This window comes from Lepus europaeus, chromosome 8 (assembly GCF_033115175.1).
Source record: "Lepus europaeus isolate LE1 chromosome 8, mLepTim1.pri, whole genome shotgun sequence".
In the NCBI taxonomy this organism is placed as follows: Eukaryota; Metazoa; Chordata; class Mammalia; order Lagomorpha; family Leporidae; genus Lepus; species Lepus europaeus.
The window spans coordinates 101,548,440-101,566,320 of record NC_084834.1 but is presented as its reverse complement, the minus strand read 5'-3'; the positions used below and the strand labels follow the sequence as shown (position 1 = coordinate 101,566,320).

At 44.0% G+C, this 17,881-nt stretch overlaps 1 protein-coding gene across 18 annotated transcripts in view; it reads left to right on the top strand.

Moving 5' to 3' along the window:
- FAM47E (family with sequence similarity 47 member E) overlaps positions 1-17,881 on the top strand; it is a 45,932-nt gene that overhangs the window by 19,038 nt on the left and 9,013 nt on the right. For 8 of the 18 annotated variants that reach the window (XR_009866571.1, XR_009866572.1, XM_062198646.1 and 5 more), the window contains exons 7-8: positions 4,661-4,738; positions 7,156-7,239. Coding sequence is in view for 14 of the 18 variants with exons in the window: in XM_062198641.1 (XP_062054625.1) it covers positions 4,661-4,738; positions 7,156-7,239 (162 nt within the window). In the remaining 4 variants the exon portion in view is untranslated. The other 10 variants (XM_062198644.1, XM_062198639.1, XR_009866569.1 and 7 more) reach the window with 9 other exon arrangements.

Sequence of the window (17,881 nt, the reverse complement as noted above, 5' to 3'; positions counted from 1 at the left end):
CAGGAATCAATCATGGACTGCTTGATTAGAAAGCTAAGACAGAAGAATGGTCATTTTCACTGTTCCCAGTGCTAGGCATCAATTCATGTTTTCAGATGTGGAGTGTGGCCCACATTTATGAGCACACATGCTTATACAATGCCTCAAGATAACGTAAATAATATGCAGCAGAAGTTCTCGGGGTGTGACTTTTATAACTGCCTATGTTTATGGGAATTTAATATATAACATGAAACTACTGTAGTTACACTTCTAAAAAGGTGAAAAATGGGGCTGGCATTGTGGCATAGCGGGTAAAGCCACCACCTGTGATGCTGGCATCCCATATAGGCACCAGTTCGAGTCCCAGATGCTCCACTTCCGACCCAGCTCCCTGCTAATGGCCTGAAAGAGCAGCAAGGATGACCTAAGAGCTTGGGTCCCTGACACTCATATGGGAGACCCGGATGAAGCTCCTGGCTCCTGGCTTTGGCCTGGCCCAGCCCTGGCTATTGCAGCTGTTTGGTGAGTGAACCAGCTGATGAAAGATATTTGTCTGCCTGTCTCTCTGTAACTTTGCCTTTCAAATAAATACATCTTTTTGGAAAAATAAAATTTTCTCAATGTGTTAAATATTTATTTATTTTGAATTAATCATTTCAGTATATGTTAACATCAATGAGTTTCTTAATTTCTATTTATTTATTTTCATTTTATTTGAAAGCAGAGAGACAGAATCAGAGAGAGAGATTCTGCTCTCTGGCTCATTCTTCAAGTGCTTGTGGTAGCAGGGGCTGGGCCAAGCCAAAGCTAGGAGCCCACAGCTCAGTCTGGGTCTCCCACACGGGTGGCTGGACCCAAGCACTTGAGCCATCACCTGCTGCCTCCCAAGGTGCACAATAGCAGGAAGCTGGAGTTGGAAGAGGGGATAGGACTTGAACCGCGGCTTTATGATAGGAATGTGGGCACCCCTAGTGGCATCTTAAACACTGTGTGAAATGCCCGTCCCTGGACTGAATATTTACAAACAAAAATAGTTACATTTACTTTAAGGTGTCCAGAAGTTCCTTTTAAAAATTTGAGGGGCCAATGCTATGGCATCGCAGGTAAAGCCTCTGCCTGCAGTGCCAGCATCCCATATGGGTGCCAGTTCGAGTCCTAGCTGCTTCACTCCCAATCCAGCTCTCTGCTATGGCCTGGGAAAGCAGTGGAAGATGGCCTAAGTGCTTGGGCTGCTGCACCCACTTGGGAGACCCAGGAGAAGCTCCTGGCTCCTGGCTTTGGATGGGCCTACCTCCAGCTGTGCAGCTGTTTGGGGAGTGAACCAATGGATAGCAGACCTTTCTCTGTCTTTCCCATCTCTGTAACTCTGTCTTTCAAATAGGTAAATCCTTAAAACATTTTACTTGAAAGGCAGCGTCTCTCTCTCTCTCTCTCTCTCTCTCTCTCACACACACACACACACACACACACACATACAGAATCCAATGGCCGGGTCTGGACCTAGCCCATGGTGAGAGTTCAGCCTGGAACTCTATCAGGAACTGGACTACATTACTTATCACTGCTGCCTCCCAAGATCTGCATTAGCAGGAAGCTGTGCAATCAGGAGCCAGAGCCGGGGTCAAAGCCAGGTGCTCCAAGATGGGACACAGGTGTCCAGGTCTTACCTACCAAGCTGAATGCCCATTACTAGAAGTTTTTGCTTTAAAAATACAATCTCGGGATACTCACATCCTACACTGGAGTACCTGGGGTCTAATCCCAGCTCAGTTTTCCATTCTATCTTCCTGCTGATGTGCACCCTGGGAGGCAGCAGGTGATTCTCAAATGCTTGGGTCCCTGCCACCCACATGGGAGACCCAGACTGGATTCAAGTTTCCTGGCTTTCACCTGGCTCAGCTCCAGCAGTTGTAAGCCTTTGGGGAATGAATCAGATAGATGAGCGGTCTCTGTCTTGTCTTTCAAATAAATAAAAATAAAGTGAAATTTAAAATATTCTTAAAGAATTTTGCAACATATATTTCATTTTGATGGCAAGAGCTAGTAAAGTTTTTTTTCTCCAGAATGGTTACAGTCAGCTAATGAAATAGTAGCATCATTTAAATTTTGAAAATATGGTGCTGGGGCTGGTGTTGTGACATAGCAGGTAAAGCTGCTGCCTGCGGCATCAGCATCCCATATGAGTGCTGGTTTGAGGCTTGGCTGTTCCACTTTCTGTTCAGCTCCCTGCTAATGTGCCTGGGAAAGCAGTAGATGATGGCCCAAGTACATGGACCCCTGCCACCCTCATGGGATGAAGCTCCTAGCTTCTGGCTTTGGTCTGGTCCAGCCCTGGCCATTGCAGCTATTTGGGGAGTGAACCAGAAGAGGCAAGATCTCTCTCTCTCTCTCTCTCTCTCTCTCTCTCTCTCTCTCTCTCTCTCTCTTTGTGTATAACTGCACCTTTCAAATAAATAAATCTTAAAAAAAAATATGGTTGCTATAACTGTTAAAGTAAAAGTTTACTTATCAGGCAATTTTGGACACAGGAAGGATTTGAAACAGTGGGTTTACTCTACAATGATTTTTATGTTCACGCAGCTGTAACACTTGGGGAATGACTTGTCCTATGCATGTCAGGTGGTACCAGTAGGCTCTGGCACCCCAATCAATGAGCAAGACATGAGTGCAGTAGAAGGCTGATAAAGCACAATCACTACAACACAGCTCTCTTGCTTGGATCTCCTGAATTTTGACTCTTGACTGATATTAATTTAGAAGGTAAATAGTCTTTTTAAAAAAGATTTATTTATTTATTTGAAAGAGTTACACAAAGAGAGGAAGATACAGAGAAAAATATGTTCTATCTGCTGGTTCAATCCCCAAATAGCCACAGTGTCTGGGGCTCAGCCAGGCCAAAGCTAGGAGCCAGGAGCTTCCTTGGGTCTTCCACATGGGGGCAGGGGTCCTAGGACTTGGACCATCTTCTGCTGTTTCCCAGGAGCATTAGCAGGGAGCTGATGGGAAGAGGAGCAGCTGGCACTCAAACTGGCGCCCAGATCAGATGCCAGCATCACCGCTGTTGTACTTGCTATGCCACAACACTGGGCCCAGGTGAATAGTCTTAGAGCATTGAATTTCAATGATAGAAACTTATGCATTCTTTTTTTTTTTTTTCAAAGCAGGCATTTGGACTCTTTAGTACCAGGGTACTGAGAGCCTTTTTTTTTTTTTTTTTTTTTTTTTTGACAGGCAGAGTGGATAGTGAGAGAGAGAGACAGAGAGAAAGGTCTTCCTTTGCTGTTGGTTCACCCTCCAATGGCCGCTGCGGCTGGTGCATCGTGCTGATCCGAAGCCAGGAGCCAGGTTCTTTTCCTGGTCTCCCATGCGGGTGCAGGGCCCAAGCACTTGGGCCATCCTCCACTGCACTACCTGGCCACAGCAGAGAGCTGGCCTGGAAGAGGGGCAACCGGGATAGAATCTGGCGCCCCAACTGGGACTAGAACCTGGTGTGCCGGCGCCGCAAGGTGGAGGATTAGCCTGTTGAGCTACGGTGCCGGCCAATGCATTCAATTTTAAAATTCAAATAAATGTAAAGAAAAACCAAAAGGATGCATGCAAAAGGAGAAGGCTATTAGAAATGGATCAAGTCTTTTTTGATGGTCATGCCTTTGGAGTCAAGATCTGTGAGTTGTGGATATATAGTTTTAACCTCAAATGGCTTGCATTCCAGATGTCCAAGTCAACAACTGTCTAATTGCTAAAATGTGTTGCTTGTCCTTAAGATGAGGGTGAGAAAAAGGGTAAGGGGGAGTGTTGCTGTGGATTTGTTCTGAGAGGAGGAGCGTGGTGGGGGCAAGAGGTGTGGAGTCACCACACGGTCTCCAGGAGTCGGGTGAAACGGGCCAGAGGCGAGCAGCCCGCAGACTCCTTTATTTCAGTTGGTACAGCAGCTTAAATAGCTAAGGCAGCCAATCCAGTCAAGGGTGGTTTATGCCCTAACCAATCACAGCCTGTTGCCAGGCAGTATCCAAAGCCATCCAATCACAGCCTGTTGCCAGGCAGGCTCCGATGCCAGGTGGGTTTCAAAGCCATTCCTGAGTAACTGAGGCTTGCTTGCCAGCGGCCATCTTGGCATGGCCTTCTCATTCCACCACAGGGGAGAGAGAGAGCAGGACATCTTTGGAAGCCTTCCTCTTCATCAACTAATAAGCACTATTTTTTTATAAGCATTATTTTTTAAGGTTTATTTGAAAGGCAAAGTTAAAGAGAGGGAGAGAGGGAGAGAGAAAGAGAGATCCTCCATCCACTGGTTCACTCCCCAAATGGTTGCAATGACTGGAGCTGAGCTGATCCGAAGCCAGGAGCCAAGAGCTTCTTCTGTGTCTCCCACATGCGTGCAGGGGCCCAAGCACTTGGGCCATCCTCCACTGCTTTCCTGCATTAGCAGGGAGCTGGATGGGAAGTGGAGCAGCTGGGACTCGAATCCATTCCCATATGGGATGCTGGTGCTGCAGGCGGTGACTTAACCTGCTATGCCACAGCGCCAGCCCCCTCATAAGCATTATTTATGAACGCCTTAAAAAGTGAGATGGAGATGATTTAAAATGGGTGCTGTGTAGAGAGCTAAGTTGGTTGGTGAGTGTGAAACCAGGCTCTCAATGGCTGCCTAGTTCTCTACCTGTGGACGCTCTTCTAGGAGGAGCGGCTGGCAGACTTCCACGCCACAGCTGCCTTCAGGGACTTCGTTCTCAGCCGGGGCCACAGGATGCCAAGTGTGAGTAAAGGGTCGCTTGGAAGCCCCACTGAGGGCCGCCGTAGCCCGGTTGTGGGTGGGGAGGGGCCGGTTCCCTGACAAATCTAAATACTCGGGCAGGCACAGGCCCTGGGAAGGAAGGGCCCGCTCTGCCCCAGACAGGCGCCATGGAGGGGATGTGGCTTTGCCCTCTCGCCTGCCTGCTCACGCTCCCATCGCTGGGCTTGGCTTCACTGGGCCTGAAGCAAAAGGCGTGTGCCTTGCATATTCTGACTGTCGAGCACTCAGAACTCTAGGAACTCCTTCCCCTTTACCTCCACGTCTAAGCACGGAGACCCATGGCTCGGGTCAGGAATCCAGTAGTGATTTGTAATTTTCTCACCAGTACTGTAAGCTCTGCCTGAAATGGAAACAGACCAGTGTCGATGTTCACTTCCGGTGGCCAGGGACTTCTGTCCTTTTCCACTTTGTGACTTCCTGTCCTGTAATTTACAAAGCAGTGGGTGGGAGGTCAACAGAGTAGACCACTTGGTAGGAGGGCCTGCAGCCTGGAGCTGTGAGCCCAGACCAGCCCTGTTGTGCGCGTCGGGGAACCAGATAGGAGTCAGGAGCGAAAGCTGTATGCAGTGACGTGAGGCATTTGCTCACTGTCCTCTGTGTGCTCATCCCGATGGGGCCCCTGAGGGGGCAGGACAGCCAAGACAGTCAGAAGTTCCTAGAAATGAGACACTGGGTTTCTCTCTTGAGAGCGAGAACTCACAACAGCTTCTACTTACTAGTAAGTGAATGTATTGACTGAGCTCAGAGCCAGACTGCTTTCAAGGTTAGAATGTTTCAAAAAGTTGATGGAAATGCATGTTATGACAACACTATGTATGGATTTCAAAATGGTTTTGCATCAAATTAAATTTGTATTTTAATTCTATTTTTCCACACATAGATAACAGGTTTATTTGCACTTGAAGTTATTGTGACCCATATTTCCACCTTAATGTTTTGAGTGGCAATACATTTTTGGTTTTCATTTGGAATTGTTCCCTGTTGGTTGAATCCATCTATCCATGGACATTTCATGGAGTTTTAGGCAAGGGAAACAAGCCTGACACACTGGCTAGCCTGTTTTCAGCTGCATTAACTATAGAGAGAGTGCTCCTGGCTACAGCCGAGCCCTCTGAGAACAGCTGACGCTCCAGACCTGGCAGAATTTTGTCCTTTATTCTCCATCTTATCAATGATTTCCACTCAGAGAGAGGAGGGACCCTGCTGTATAAATGAGATGCATACACAAACACCCACAGGGTACACACACACCTACACCTACTTAGATGTACATGTGAATGTTAACGTACACCCACAGAGGACACACACACACACACACACCTACTTAGATGTACATGTGAACGTTAACGTACACCTTCAGAGTACACACACACACACACACACCTACTTAGATGTACATGTGAACATGTGAACGTTAACGTACACCCACAGAGGACACACACACACACACACCTACTTAGATGTACATGTGAACGTTAACGTACACCCACAGAGTACACACACACACACACACCTACACCTACTTAGATGTACATGTGAACGTTAACGTACACCTTCAGAGTACACACACATGCACATTCAGTACTTAGATGTACATGTGAATGTTATGTATACACCCACAGAGTATACCCCCACCCCCACGCAGTCCAGTACTTAAATGTACCTGTGAATATTACACATACACCCACAGAGTACACACACATGTACGTTCAGTACTTACATTTACATGTGAACATTACACATACACCTGCAGGGTACACACACACACACATGTTCAGTACTACGTACATGTGAATATTATATGTAGACCCAGAGAATACACACACACACATTCAGTACTTAGATGTACATGTGAACATTACACATACACCCATGCAAAGTACTTAGATGTACATGTGAATGTTACACATACACCCACAGAGTACACACACATACCCATGCACGTTCAGTACTTAGCCGTACATGTGAACATTCATTCATTCATTACCCCCACAATGTGTGTGTGCCTGTGTCTACATGTGCATGGATGTCACACTCATTCCTGTCCCGCCGCTGGGTTCTGTCCATGAGGCCTGACCTGCAGCTTCCTTCCCCTGCTCCATGGGTGGATCCCAGGCCTTTGACTGCAGCAGTGATGAGCGCCAGGCTGGGCTGGGCCGGGCTGCACTGGGCAGGGCTTGGGCACCAAACAAGTGTGATTTCAGTCTCGAGACCAGCATCTAGCATGGTCTAGTTATCAGGGTGACTTTTGTGTCGTGAAAGGACGTATGTCAGAGTGTGAGATTTTGAATGTGGGTATGGTAATGGACGTGAAAAGGACTATACAATTTTCCCTTGCTGACCTAATGAAGGTTCTTTTTTTATTTTTATTTTTTCAGTTCCTTGAGAAGATATATGCTGGGAAGAAGGGTAAATGTGCATGTAGGACTCCTACAAAACCCACGCAAGGCTAGAAGCATCTGGTGAGATGATTAGGCAAATTTTATTGACTACTTACTGGACTATTTTTCTCTCTCTCTCATATTAAATATTGAATAGAATTTATAATGAGCATCCCACTGTGGATATACAACATTGACTTGGCAACATCTGTAAATGTAGTAGCTACTACTTAAAATAACCCTCCTTGGCCTTCTGTCTTAGTCAACCAATATTTTATATTTTTAGCAAATATGAAATCAATACTCACTTGTAACCTTGCATTTTGTATCAATGTAAATATTACATAGGTGTATCAACTATTTGTAAAAATAAACAAAACTTAAATGAAAGCATGATTAACTCTATTACATTTTCCCAAGCTATTATTTTCATTGATTTTGAATGAGTATACTGCCTTTCCTCTTTCTTTACAATATCATTTTCTTTCATTTTAAATTAAGTATACTAAAATGTTTTCTCTTTTTGGCGGGGGCATGTTAGTCTTTATAATAAATGTGTATCTATAGCATAGAGTCATAAGTCAAAGTTTAGTGAAATCTCAAGATATCTCTCTCTCACACACGCACACACACATATACTAGTTACTTTTAAAAGATTTTTTTAATTAAAAATATTAATGATTGGGTCTGGCATTGTGCCATAACAGGTTAAATTGCTGTCTGCAATGCCGGCATCCCATCTGGGCACTGGTTTGAGTCCCGGCTACTCCACTTCTGATCCGACTCCCTGCTGATGTGTCTGGGAAAGCAGGAGCAGATGACCCAAGTTCCTGGGCCCTTGCTGTCCACATGGATTTCAAAAGGACTCAGTTCAAAGTAATGGAGTCCATTCTTACATCTGCCTTCAAATACCAAATCTCTGGCCCGGCGCTGTGGCTCAGCGGGTTAACGCCCTGGCCTAAAGTGCTGGCATCCCATATGGGCACCGGTTCTGGTCCTGGCTGCTCCTCTTCTGATCCAGCTCTCTGCTGTGGCCTGGGAAGGCAGTGGAGGATGGCCCGAGTCCTTGGGCCCCTGTACCCTCTTGAGAGACCTGGAGGAAGCTCCTGGCTCCTGGCTTCAGATCAGTGCAGCTCTGGCTGTTGCTGCCATCTGGGGAGTGAACCATTGGATGGAAGACCTGTCTCTCTCTCTGCCTCTCTTCTCTCTGTGTAACTCTTTCAAATAAAAGAAATAAATTCTTAAAAAAAAATACCAAATCTCTAGGCAATGGTGTTCCTTCTGGGTTCCTCTTGATCCCATCTCAATCTTCCTGCACTGACTTGGCTACATGGTAACACACTTAGTGGGGAAACTGACCAGGAAAGAAGAGGACACTTTTCAAAAATGATAGCAGGTGCACAGCTTGGCAGGAAGGACCACACAGGTGGACGCAACAGTGTTCTGTACAGCTGGTCAGCAGGCCACAGGCCACAGGCCACGGCTGCTGGGTGTCATTTCCTTCATACACTTCCCATTCCACATGCTTTTTGCTCTCTGCCAGTCCCTTAACTGGCAAGAATTATTTACTCAATAGAGTGACTTAAATCTTCCATTGCAAAGCGTCTGAGCCTTGGTGGTCCTCACCATCTAGGACATTTTTTTTTTTTTTGTCAATGGATACAGCAACAGCAGGGGGACTCCAAGGGACCCCTCAGTTTCCATGACTCTATTATAAATCATCTTCCATTGTTAGCCATGATTCGTCACTGCCCACACCATATAGCTCTCTCATTTTCTGGTTCCTCAGGCGCTATGACAAGTGACCACGTGACAGTCTTGGCTTCCAATTAAGTGGACCAGTATTGTTTTGTACTGGTAGCAGACTTCTCCTAAGCTTTAAATCATCAGAGCCCAGTCATGGAGTGAAGAAGTAACTAGTTTGCAAGTAGCTCTTAAGGTCACGCCCCTCCCAGGGCTACCTCTTGGTTCCTAGACCCGAGTGTTCTGGCTGTGGGGGAAACGGTGTGCCCTGCTTGCTGACTCAGAGTAAATACTGCATCTTGAAAGGTCTCGTCCCCTGTGTCAGTCGGCTCTCCACGACCATGACTAAATCCCTGAGACAAACCACTTAGGAAGGAAGAAGTTTTATTTTGGTTCACAGCCTTGAAGATTCACAGCCCAAGACCTGACAATGACATTGCTTGGGTGTCTTCTGAGGGTGGCAGACGGCAGCATGAGTACAGAAGAAGGGTTGCATGGTGAGCCAGGAAGGAGAAAGAGCAAATGGGCCCATCTCAGGCCCTCTCACAAACACTGCCTTCCCAGCTCACACCCTTGGTGACCCAAAGACCTTCCAGGAAGCCCAAATCTTAAACTCCATACTTGGATCAAGTATCTAGCCTCCCGTACCCTTAACTTAGAACCAGGGAGATCAGATCGTGTTCAAACTACAGCATCTCCCAAATGGTACTGTAAATTAATCTTTTCTGCTTCCTCTGTAATGCTAGAGTACCCCATGGTGTCAGCTGTAAAAGTAGCTTCTTAGTGAGAACCAGTGTTGGGTGGAATACCCTGGTGGGTGGTGAATAAGCATTCAGTAACTCTATGAATGTTGGTGTGGGAAGAGGTTTGTTAAGCAAGGTCAGCAAATCCAGAAGAAGTTGCTATTCTAGTAAAGATAAATTACTAGTTCGTGATGATGGACGAGATCCACGGCAGTCTATAAATAACTCCCTCAACAACCATAACCACTCCCGTCTAGCTTTGCTCTCCTACCGTGGGGGCTGGAAAGCTCAAGGCCACACTGCTCAGACCACCTTCATGTTTCAAGTCGTTAAACTGCCCACATGTGTGGAGCCCAGGGGAGCGCCAGAGGAGGAGCTGACCCTCTCTGCCTGCCAGTGTGGGAGGCGTCCAGTTCTCTTAGGCCAGCAGGGGCAGCACTCTGGCACTGAGTTGTAGAGCCGGAGGTGGTCTGGAGAGAATCCCTTGCTTTCCCAGGTCACATTGTTCCCAGCTGTTACACTCAGGTCTAACTAATACCAGGGACTTGAATTTGTTTTGTGCATTTTTTTTTTAAAGAATTATTTATTTATGTGAAAGACAGAGTTACGGGTGGGGTGGGGGGAAGGAAGAGAGAAAGAAAGAGAGATCTTCTATTTGCTGATTCACTCCCCAAAATGGCTGCAAGGCCAGTACTGGGCCAGGCTGAAGCCAGGAGCTTCATCCAGGTCTCCTACATGGGTGCAGGGGCCCAAGGACTTGAGTCATCTTCTGCTGCTTTCCCAGTTATGTTAGCACAGAGTTGAATCAGCAGTGGAGCAACCGGGACTCCAACCGGTGCCCATATGGGATGTGGGCACTGCAGGCAGAGGCTTAACCTTCTACACCACAGCACCGGCCCCAACCAGCCCTGCCTTCTTAATCCTTCTGTGTCTCTGGCTGCTGAGCTGTACCATCAGCTGCTCACCATCATTGGTGCTATCTGCTCCTCAGGCCATTTCTTCTTTCACACAAAGTGGTCAATAGGATGAAATCCTTAAAATTCTGTCTTCTGGAACATAAGCACACTTGTGCCTGGTACCATCATATATATTTTTAAAGATTTATTTATTTATTTATTTATTTGAAAAGCAGAGTTACAGAGGGAGAGAGAGAGGGAGGGAGGGAGAGAGCAAGAGCGAGAGCGAGAGCGAGAGAGAGAGAGATATCTTCCATCTGCTGGTTCACTCTCCAAATAGCCAAAACTGCCAGGGCTGGGCCAGGCTGAAGCCAGAAGCCAGGAGCTTGCACATGGGTACAGGGGCCCAAGGCTTACACCATCTTCTGCTGCTTTCCCAGGCACATTAGCAGGGAGCTGGATTGGAAGTGGAGCAGCCAGGACATGAACTGGCGCTTACATGGGATGCCAGCTCTGCGGCCCACAGCACTGGCCGGCACCATCATCTTGTGTTGATTGTTCAGTCTCCTGGACTTGGAGAACATCCCATGAGGTCAGAGGTGTAGGCAGAGGAAGAAGGTAGTGCGGTAGGAATGGGAAAACCGTGCAATTTGAATATCTGCTCAAGCGAGTTCTAACAGACAGCTGCCACTTGAACACAGGAAGATACAACATTTGGTAAGTAAAAGTGTTCTGCGGAACCAGTTCTAACCAAGTTCTGCCACTTCTTAGCTGTGATAATGGGTAAATTACTTCCGTGTCTGCTTCAGTTTTCTCATCTCGCATGGGGATGACTGAAATAACAATAGTACAATATCAGAAATGTTGTGAGGATTAAATGTTACAAGGAAAGCGTTTAGTTAGCTGACTTTGTGGCTTGGTGGATCAGATAACTCCCAGATATGGGCACTTGGGCACTGGCCACATGGTTACCTAATGTCTCATGATCAAGCTGCTGTATTTACTGGTGCCCAGCAGTAAGCCAAGATCTGTCCATGGCATTCACAGCTCAGCTGCGAAATCCTTGGGGCTGGTGCTAGGATTCTCCTGTCTGGACGTGCCACTCAGCAGCCCTGTCTGCCGCAGGTGCTGGATCAATGGGTGGAGCTTCCTGGACCATCCAGAAAACCTTCTCTTGCTTCATGCTGCACTCTGGCCTGGCAGCCTCTCGGGTTGCTAAAGAAATGAGCTGAAACAGCATGTCTAAATCTGGCCTCTTTATCACCTCTCAGTCCGTTGGCTAAGATCAAGTGTAAATCTGTCCCATGAAAGCCAACCAGAAGTGCAAGCGGCACACCATTGTACACTGTTTCTACCACCTACAGATAAGAGATGCAAATAACCTGACAGCCCAGAAAGCAATACAGTGTTTTTTAATGTTTTAGTTTTTAGTAATATAAAGAGAACAGATTTCATAGGTACAATTCTTTTTTTTTAAAAAAAAAAGATTTATTTATTTATTTATTTGAAAGGCAGGATTACAGAGAGACAAAGAGAGAGAGAGGTCCTCCATCTACTGGTTCACTTCCCCAATGGCAACAATGGCCATAGCTGGGCCAATCCAAAGCCAGGAGCCAGGAGCTTCCTCCGGGCCTCCAAGGTGGATGGAGGGGCCCAAAGACTTTGACCTTCTTCCTCTGCTTTCCCAGGTGCCTTAGCAGGGAGCTGGATTGGAAACAAAGCAACTGGAACTTGAACTGGCACCCATATGTGGCTTTACCAGCTACACCACAGTGCCAGCCCCTATAGGTACAATTCTAGGAAGATAACCATAATTCCTTCCATGCTCCTCTCCCTCCCTCAGTCCCCCTCCTTTCCTTTTTTCTTTAATTTTTACAAATACATAATTTCAATCCAATTTATAATCACAGGCTTAATGCAGCTAACAACGATATTCAACAAGTAACAAAGACGGAAGATCACAGTTCCATAAGTATAAACAAGGGCTAAAAATAATCCAATCACAAAATGTCTGTTTCATTCCTATACTTTTTTTTGTATTCTACCACATAGAGAAAACATACAATATTTGTCTTTTTTGGGACTGGTTTATTTCACTAAGCATAATGGTTTCCAGTTATATCCATTTTGTGCAAAAGACAGAATTTCATTCTTCTTATGGCCGAGTTGTATTCCATTGTGTACATATACCATAATTTCTTTATCTAGTAATCAGTTGATGGACATCTGGGTTGATTCCATATCTTAACTATTGTGAATTGAGCTGAAATAAACCTGGAGGTACAAATAACATTTTTTTAATGATTCCACTCTGTACTTTTTTTTAATTTTGGTCAAAATCATATTTTTTGTCAGCTGGTTTTTTTTATTTAGTAAATATAAATTTCCAAAGTACAGTTTATGGATTACAATGGCTCCCCCCTCCATAACTTCCCTCCCACCTGCAACCCTCCCCTCTCCCGCTCCCTCTCCACTCCCATTCACATCAAGATTCATTTTCAATTATCTTTATATACAGAAGATCAATTTAGTATATATTAAGTAAAGATTTCATCTGTTTGCACCCACACAGAAACACAAAGTGTAAAATACTGTTTCAGTACTAGTTATAGCATTACTTCACATTGGACACACATTAAGGACAGATCCCATATGAGAAGTAAGTGCACAGTGACTCCTGTTGTTGACTTAACAAATTGACACTCTTGTTTATGGCGTCAGTAATCTCCCTAGGCTCTAGTCATGAGTTGCCAAGGCTATGGAAGCCTTTTGAGTTCACCGACTTCGATCTTATTATGACAGGGTCACAGACAAAGTGGAAGTTCTCTCCTCCCTTTGGAGAAAGGTACCTCCTTCTTTGATGGCCCCATTCTTTCCACTCGGATCTCACTCACAGAGATCTTTCATTTAGGTCTTCTTCTTCTTCTTTTTTTTTTTTCAGAGTGTCTTGGCTTTCCATGCCTACAATACTCTCATGGGCTCTTGAGCCAGATCCGAATGCCTTAAGGGCTGATTCTGAGGCCAGAGTGCTATTTAGGATATCTGCCATTCTATGAGTCTGCTGTGTATCCCGCTTCCCATGATGGATCGTTCTCTCCCTTTTTGATTCTATCAGTTAGTATTAGCAGACACTAGTCTTGTTTGTGTGATCCGTTTGACTCTTAGACCTATCAGTGTGATCAATTGTGAACTGAAATTGATCACTTGGACTAGTGAGATGGCATTGGTACATACCACCTTGAAGGGGTTGTATTGGAGTCCCCTGGCATGTTTCTAACTCCACCATTTGGGGCAAGTCCAATTGAGCATGTCCCAAATTTTTTTTTAAAGATTTATTTATTTATTTGAGAGGCAAAGGTACAGACAGAGGAGGAGACAGAGAGAGGTCTTCCATATGTTGGTTCACTCCCCAAATGGCCACAAGGGCTGAAGCTGGCCGGATCCAAAGCCAGGAGCCAGGGGCTTCTTTTGCATCTCCCACATGGGTGCAGGGGACCAAGCACTTGGGCCATCTTTCACTGCATTCCCAGGCCATTAGCAGAGAGCTGGATTGAAAGAGGAGTAGCTGGGGCACAAATCAGCATGGCAGGTGGAGGCTTAACTTACTATGCCACAGCGCCAGCCTCCAAATAACTCTTTTATATGCTGATTTCATTTCCTTTGGATAAATTCTCAGGCGTAGAATGGGTAGGTCAAATGGTAGATCAATTTTCAGATTTCTTTCTTTTCTTTTCTTTTTTTTTTTTTTTTGACAGGCAGAGTGGATAGTGAGAGAGGAGAGACACAGAGAGAAAGGTCTTTTTTTTTTTTTTTTTTTTGACAGGCAGAGTGGATAGTGAGAGAGAGAGACATTGTGCTGATCTGAAGCCAGGAGCCAGGTGCTTCTCCTGGTCTCCCATGGGGTGCAGGGCCCAAGGACTTGGGCCATCCTCCACTGCCTTCCCGGGCCATAGCAGAGAGCTGGCCTGGAAGAGGGGCAACCAGGATAGAATCCGGTGCCCCAACCGGTACTAGAACCTGGTGTGCCGGCACCACAAGGCGGAGGATTAGCCTATTAAGCCACGGCGCCGGCCTCTATTTTCAGATTTCTGAAGAATCTCTATACTGTCTTTCACAATGTTTGTACTAGTTTACATTCCTACCAACAGTGTATTAGGGTACCTTTTTTCCCACATCCTTGCCAACATTTATTGTTTTTTGATTTTTGGATGGTAGCCATTCTAACTGGGGTGAGGTGAAACCTCATTGTGGTTTTGATTTACATTTCCCTGATGAGCTAGTAATCCTGAACATTTTTTCATGTGTCTTTTAGCCATTTGTATTTCATCCTTTGAAAAATGACTATCCATGTCCTTTGGCCATTTCTTATCTGGATTGTTTGTTTTCTTGTTGTTGTTTCTTGAGCTCTTTATAGATCCTATATCTTAATCCTTTATCAGCTGCATGTTTGCAAATATTTTCTCCCATTCTGTTGGTTGCCTCTTCACTTTGTTGAGTGTTTCCATTACAGTGTAGAAGCTTCTCAGCTTGGTGTAATCCCATTTATCTATTTTTGCTTTTATTGCCTGTGCTTCTGGGGTCTTTCCCAAAAAGTCTTTGCCTATGCCAGTCTCTTCCAGTTTCCCCAATGTTTTCCTCTAGTAATTTCATGGTGTCGATTTGGAGATTTAGATCTTTGATGCATTGTGAGTTGATTTTTGCATAAGGTAGGGGTCTTGTTTCACACTTCTGCCTGTGTAGATCCAAATTTCCCATCACTATTTGTTGAGGAGACTGTTCTTTCTCCAGGAATTGATTTTAGCTCATTTATCAAAGATTAGCTGGTTGTAGCTGTGCGGATTAGTTTCTGGGGTTTCTATTCTGTTTCATTTGTTTACATGTCCATTTTAGTGCCAGTGCTGGGCTGTTTTGATTACAACTCTCTATAGTGTGTTTTGAAGTCTGGCAGTGTGATGCCTCTGGTTTTGCTTTTGTTGTTTAAGATTGCTTTAGCTATTTGGGGTCTCTTGTGTTTCTATGTGAAATTTAGCATTGCACTTTCTAGATCTGAGAAGAATGTCCTTGGTAGTTTGATTGAGATACCATTGGTTCTGTAAATTTCTTTATGTAGTATGGATGTTTTGATTCTATCAGTTCTTCCAATCTGTGAACAGGGAAGATTTTTCCTTTTTTTGTGTGTGTCTTCTTTATTTTTTATTTAATGTTTTATAATTTTCATTGTATAGATCGTTCACATCATTGGTTTAATTTATTCCAAGGTAGCTACTTGGAATACTTTTCTTACAAGTTCTTTCTCAGCCATGGCATTGTTTGTGTATACAAAGCCTATTGATTTTTGTGTGTTGATTTTATATCCTTCAACTTTATCAATCTTTCTTAAGAGTTCCAATAGTCTCTTAATGGAACTATTGGTTCCCTACATATAGGGGCATGTCTTCTACAAACAGGGATAATTTTACTTTCTCCTTTACAATTTGTATCCCTTGGTTTCTTTTTCTTACCTTATGGCTCTGGGTAAAACTCACAGAACTATACTGAATAACAGTGGTGAAGTGGGCATCCTTTTCTGGTTCCAGATCTTTATGGAAATTCTTTCAGTTTTTCCCAATTCAATATGATACTTGCCGTGGGTTTTTCATGTATTCTTTTAATTATGTTGAGGAATGTTCCTTCTATACCCAGTTTGCTTAAGGGTTTTATCATGCAGAATGTTATATTTTATCAAAGGCTTTCTCTGCACATATTGAGATAATCATGTGGTTTTTATTCTTCTGTTAGTGATGTACCACTTTGATTGATTTGTGTATGTTGAACCATCCCTGCATCCCAGGGATAAATCTCATTTGGTACAGGTGGATGATCTTTCTGATGTGTAGTTGGATTTGATTAGCCAGTATTTTGTTGAGGATTTTTGCTTCTATGTTCATCAGGGATATTGATCTATAGTTCCCTTTCTTGTATCTTTTTCTGGTTTTGGAATTAAGGTAATGTTGGTCTCATAGAAAGATTTTTGGAGGATTCTCTGCCTTTAAATTGCTTTGAATGGTTTAAAATGAATCGGAATTAGTTCTTCTTTAAAGGTTTGGTAGTATTCTGTAGTCCTGGATTTTTCTTTGTTGGGAGGGTCTTCATCACTGATTCAATTTCTGTCTTGTTTATTGGTCTATTTAGGTTTTCTATGTCATCAAGACAAATTCTGATAGATTGTATGTCTCCAGAAACCTATCCATTGCTTCCAGATTTTCCAATTTGTTGGCATGTAACTGTTTGTAATAATTCCTGATGATTTTTTTTTATTTCTGTGATATCTATTGTAACATCTCCTTTTCCATCTCTGATTTCATTAATTTGGGTCTTCTCTCCCACGTTTTTTTTTTTAATTGGTTAGTTGGTCCAATGGTATCAATTTTATTTTTTCAAAACAACAGTTTTTCATTTCATTGATATTTTGCATCATTTTTGGTTGCAATTTTATTTCTTTTGTTTATTTATTTGTTTATTTATTCTCCTGATGTTAATTATTTCTTTTTTTGAAGGATTTATTTTATTTATTTTAAAGGCAGAGTTACAGAGAGAGAGGGAGAGGTACAGAGAGAGATAGAGAGATCTGCCATCTACTAGTCTATCCCCATATGTCAGCAACAGCTGGGGATGGGCCAGGCCGAAGCCAGGAGACAGGAGCCTCATCTGGGTCTCCCACAAGGGTGCAAGGGCCTAAGGACTTGGGCCATTTTCTGCTTCTTTCCCTGGTGCATTAGCAGGGCACTGGCTTGGAACTGGAGCAGCCAAGACTCAAATCAGAGCCTGTATAGAATGTCAGTGCTGCAGGCAGTAGCTTAATCTGTTACACCACAATGCCAGCCCCAATTATTTCTTTCCTCCTACTAATTTTGGGTTTAGTTTGTTCTTGTTTTTCTAGGTTCTTTAAGTGCACTAGTAGATCATTTATTTGACGCCTTTCCAATTTCTTTTTTATAGCACTAATTGATATAAACTTTCCTCTTAACACTGCTTTTGCTGTATCCTATAAGATTTGATATGTCGTGGTGTCCTCCTCATTCATTTCTATAATTTTTTAATTTCCATTTTGATTTCTTGTATGACCCACTGTTCATTCAAGAGCTGTTGCTCAGGCTCCATGTGTTTGCATATTTTCTAAATTTCTTAAATTTAGAAATTTCTTAAATTTTTAATTTTCAGCTTCATTCTATTGTGGTCAGAAAAGATACATAGTATGATTTCAGTTTTTTTGAATTTGTTGAGACTTGCATTATGGCCTAGCATATGGTCCATCCTAGAGAAATTTCCATGCACTGATGAAAAGATTGTGTATTCTGCCAC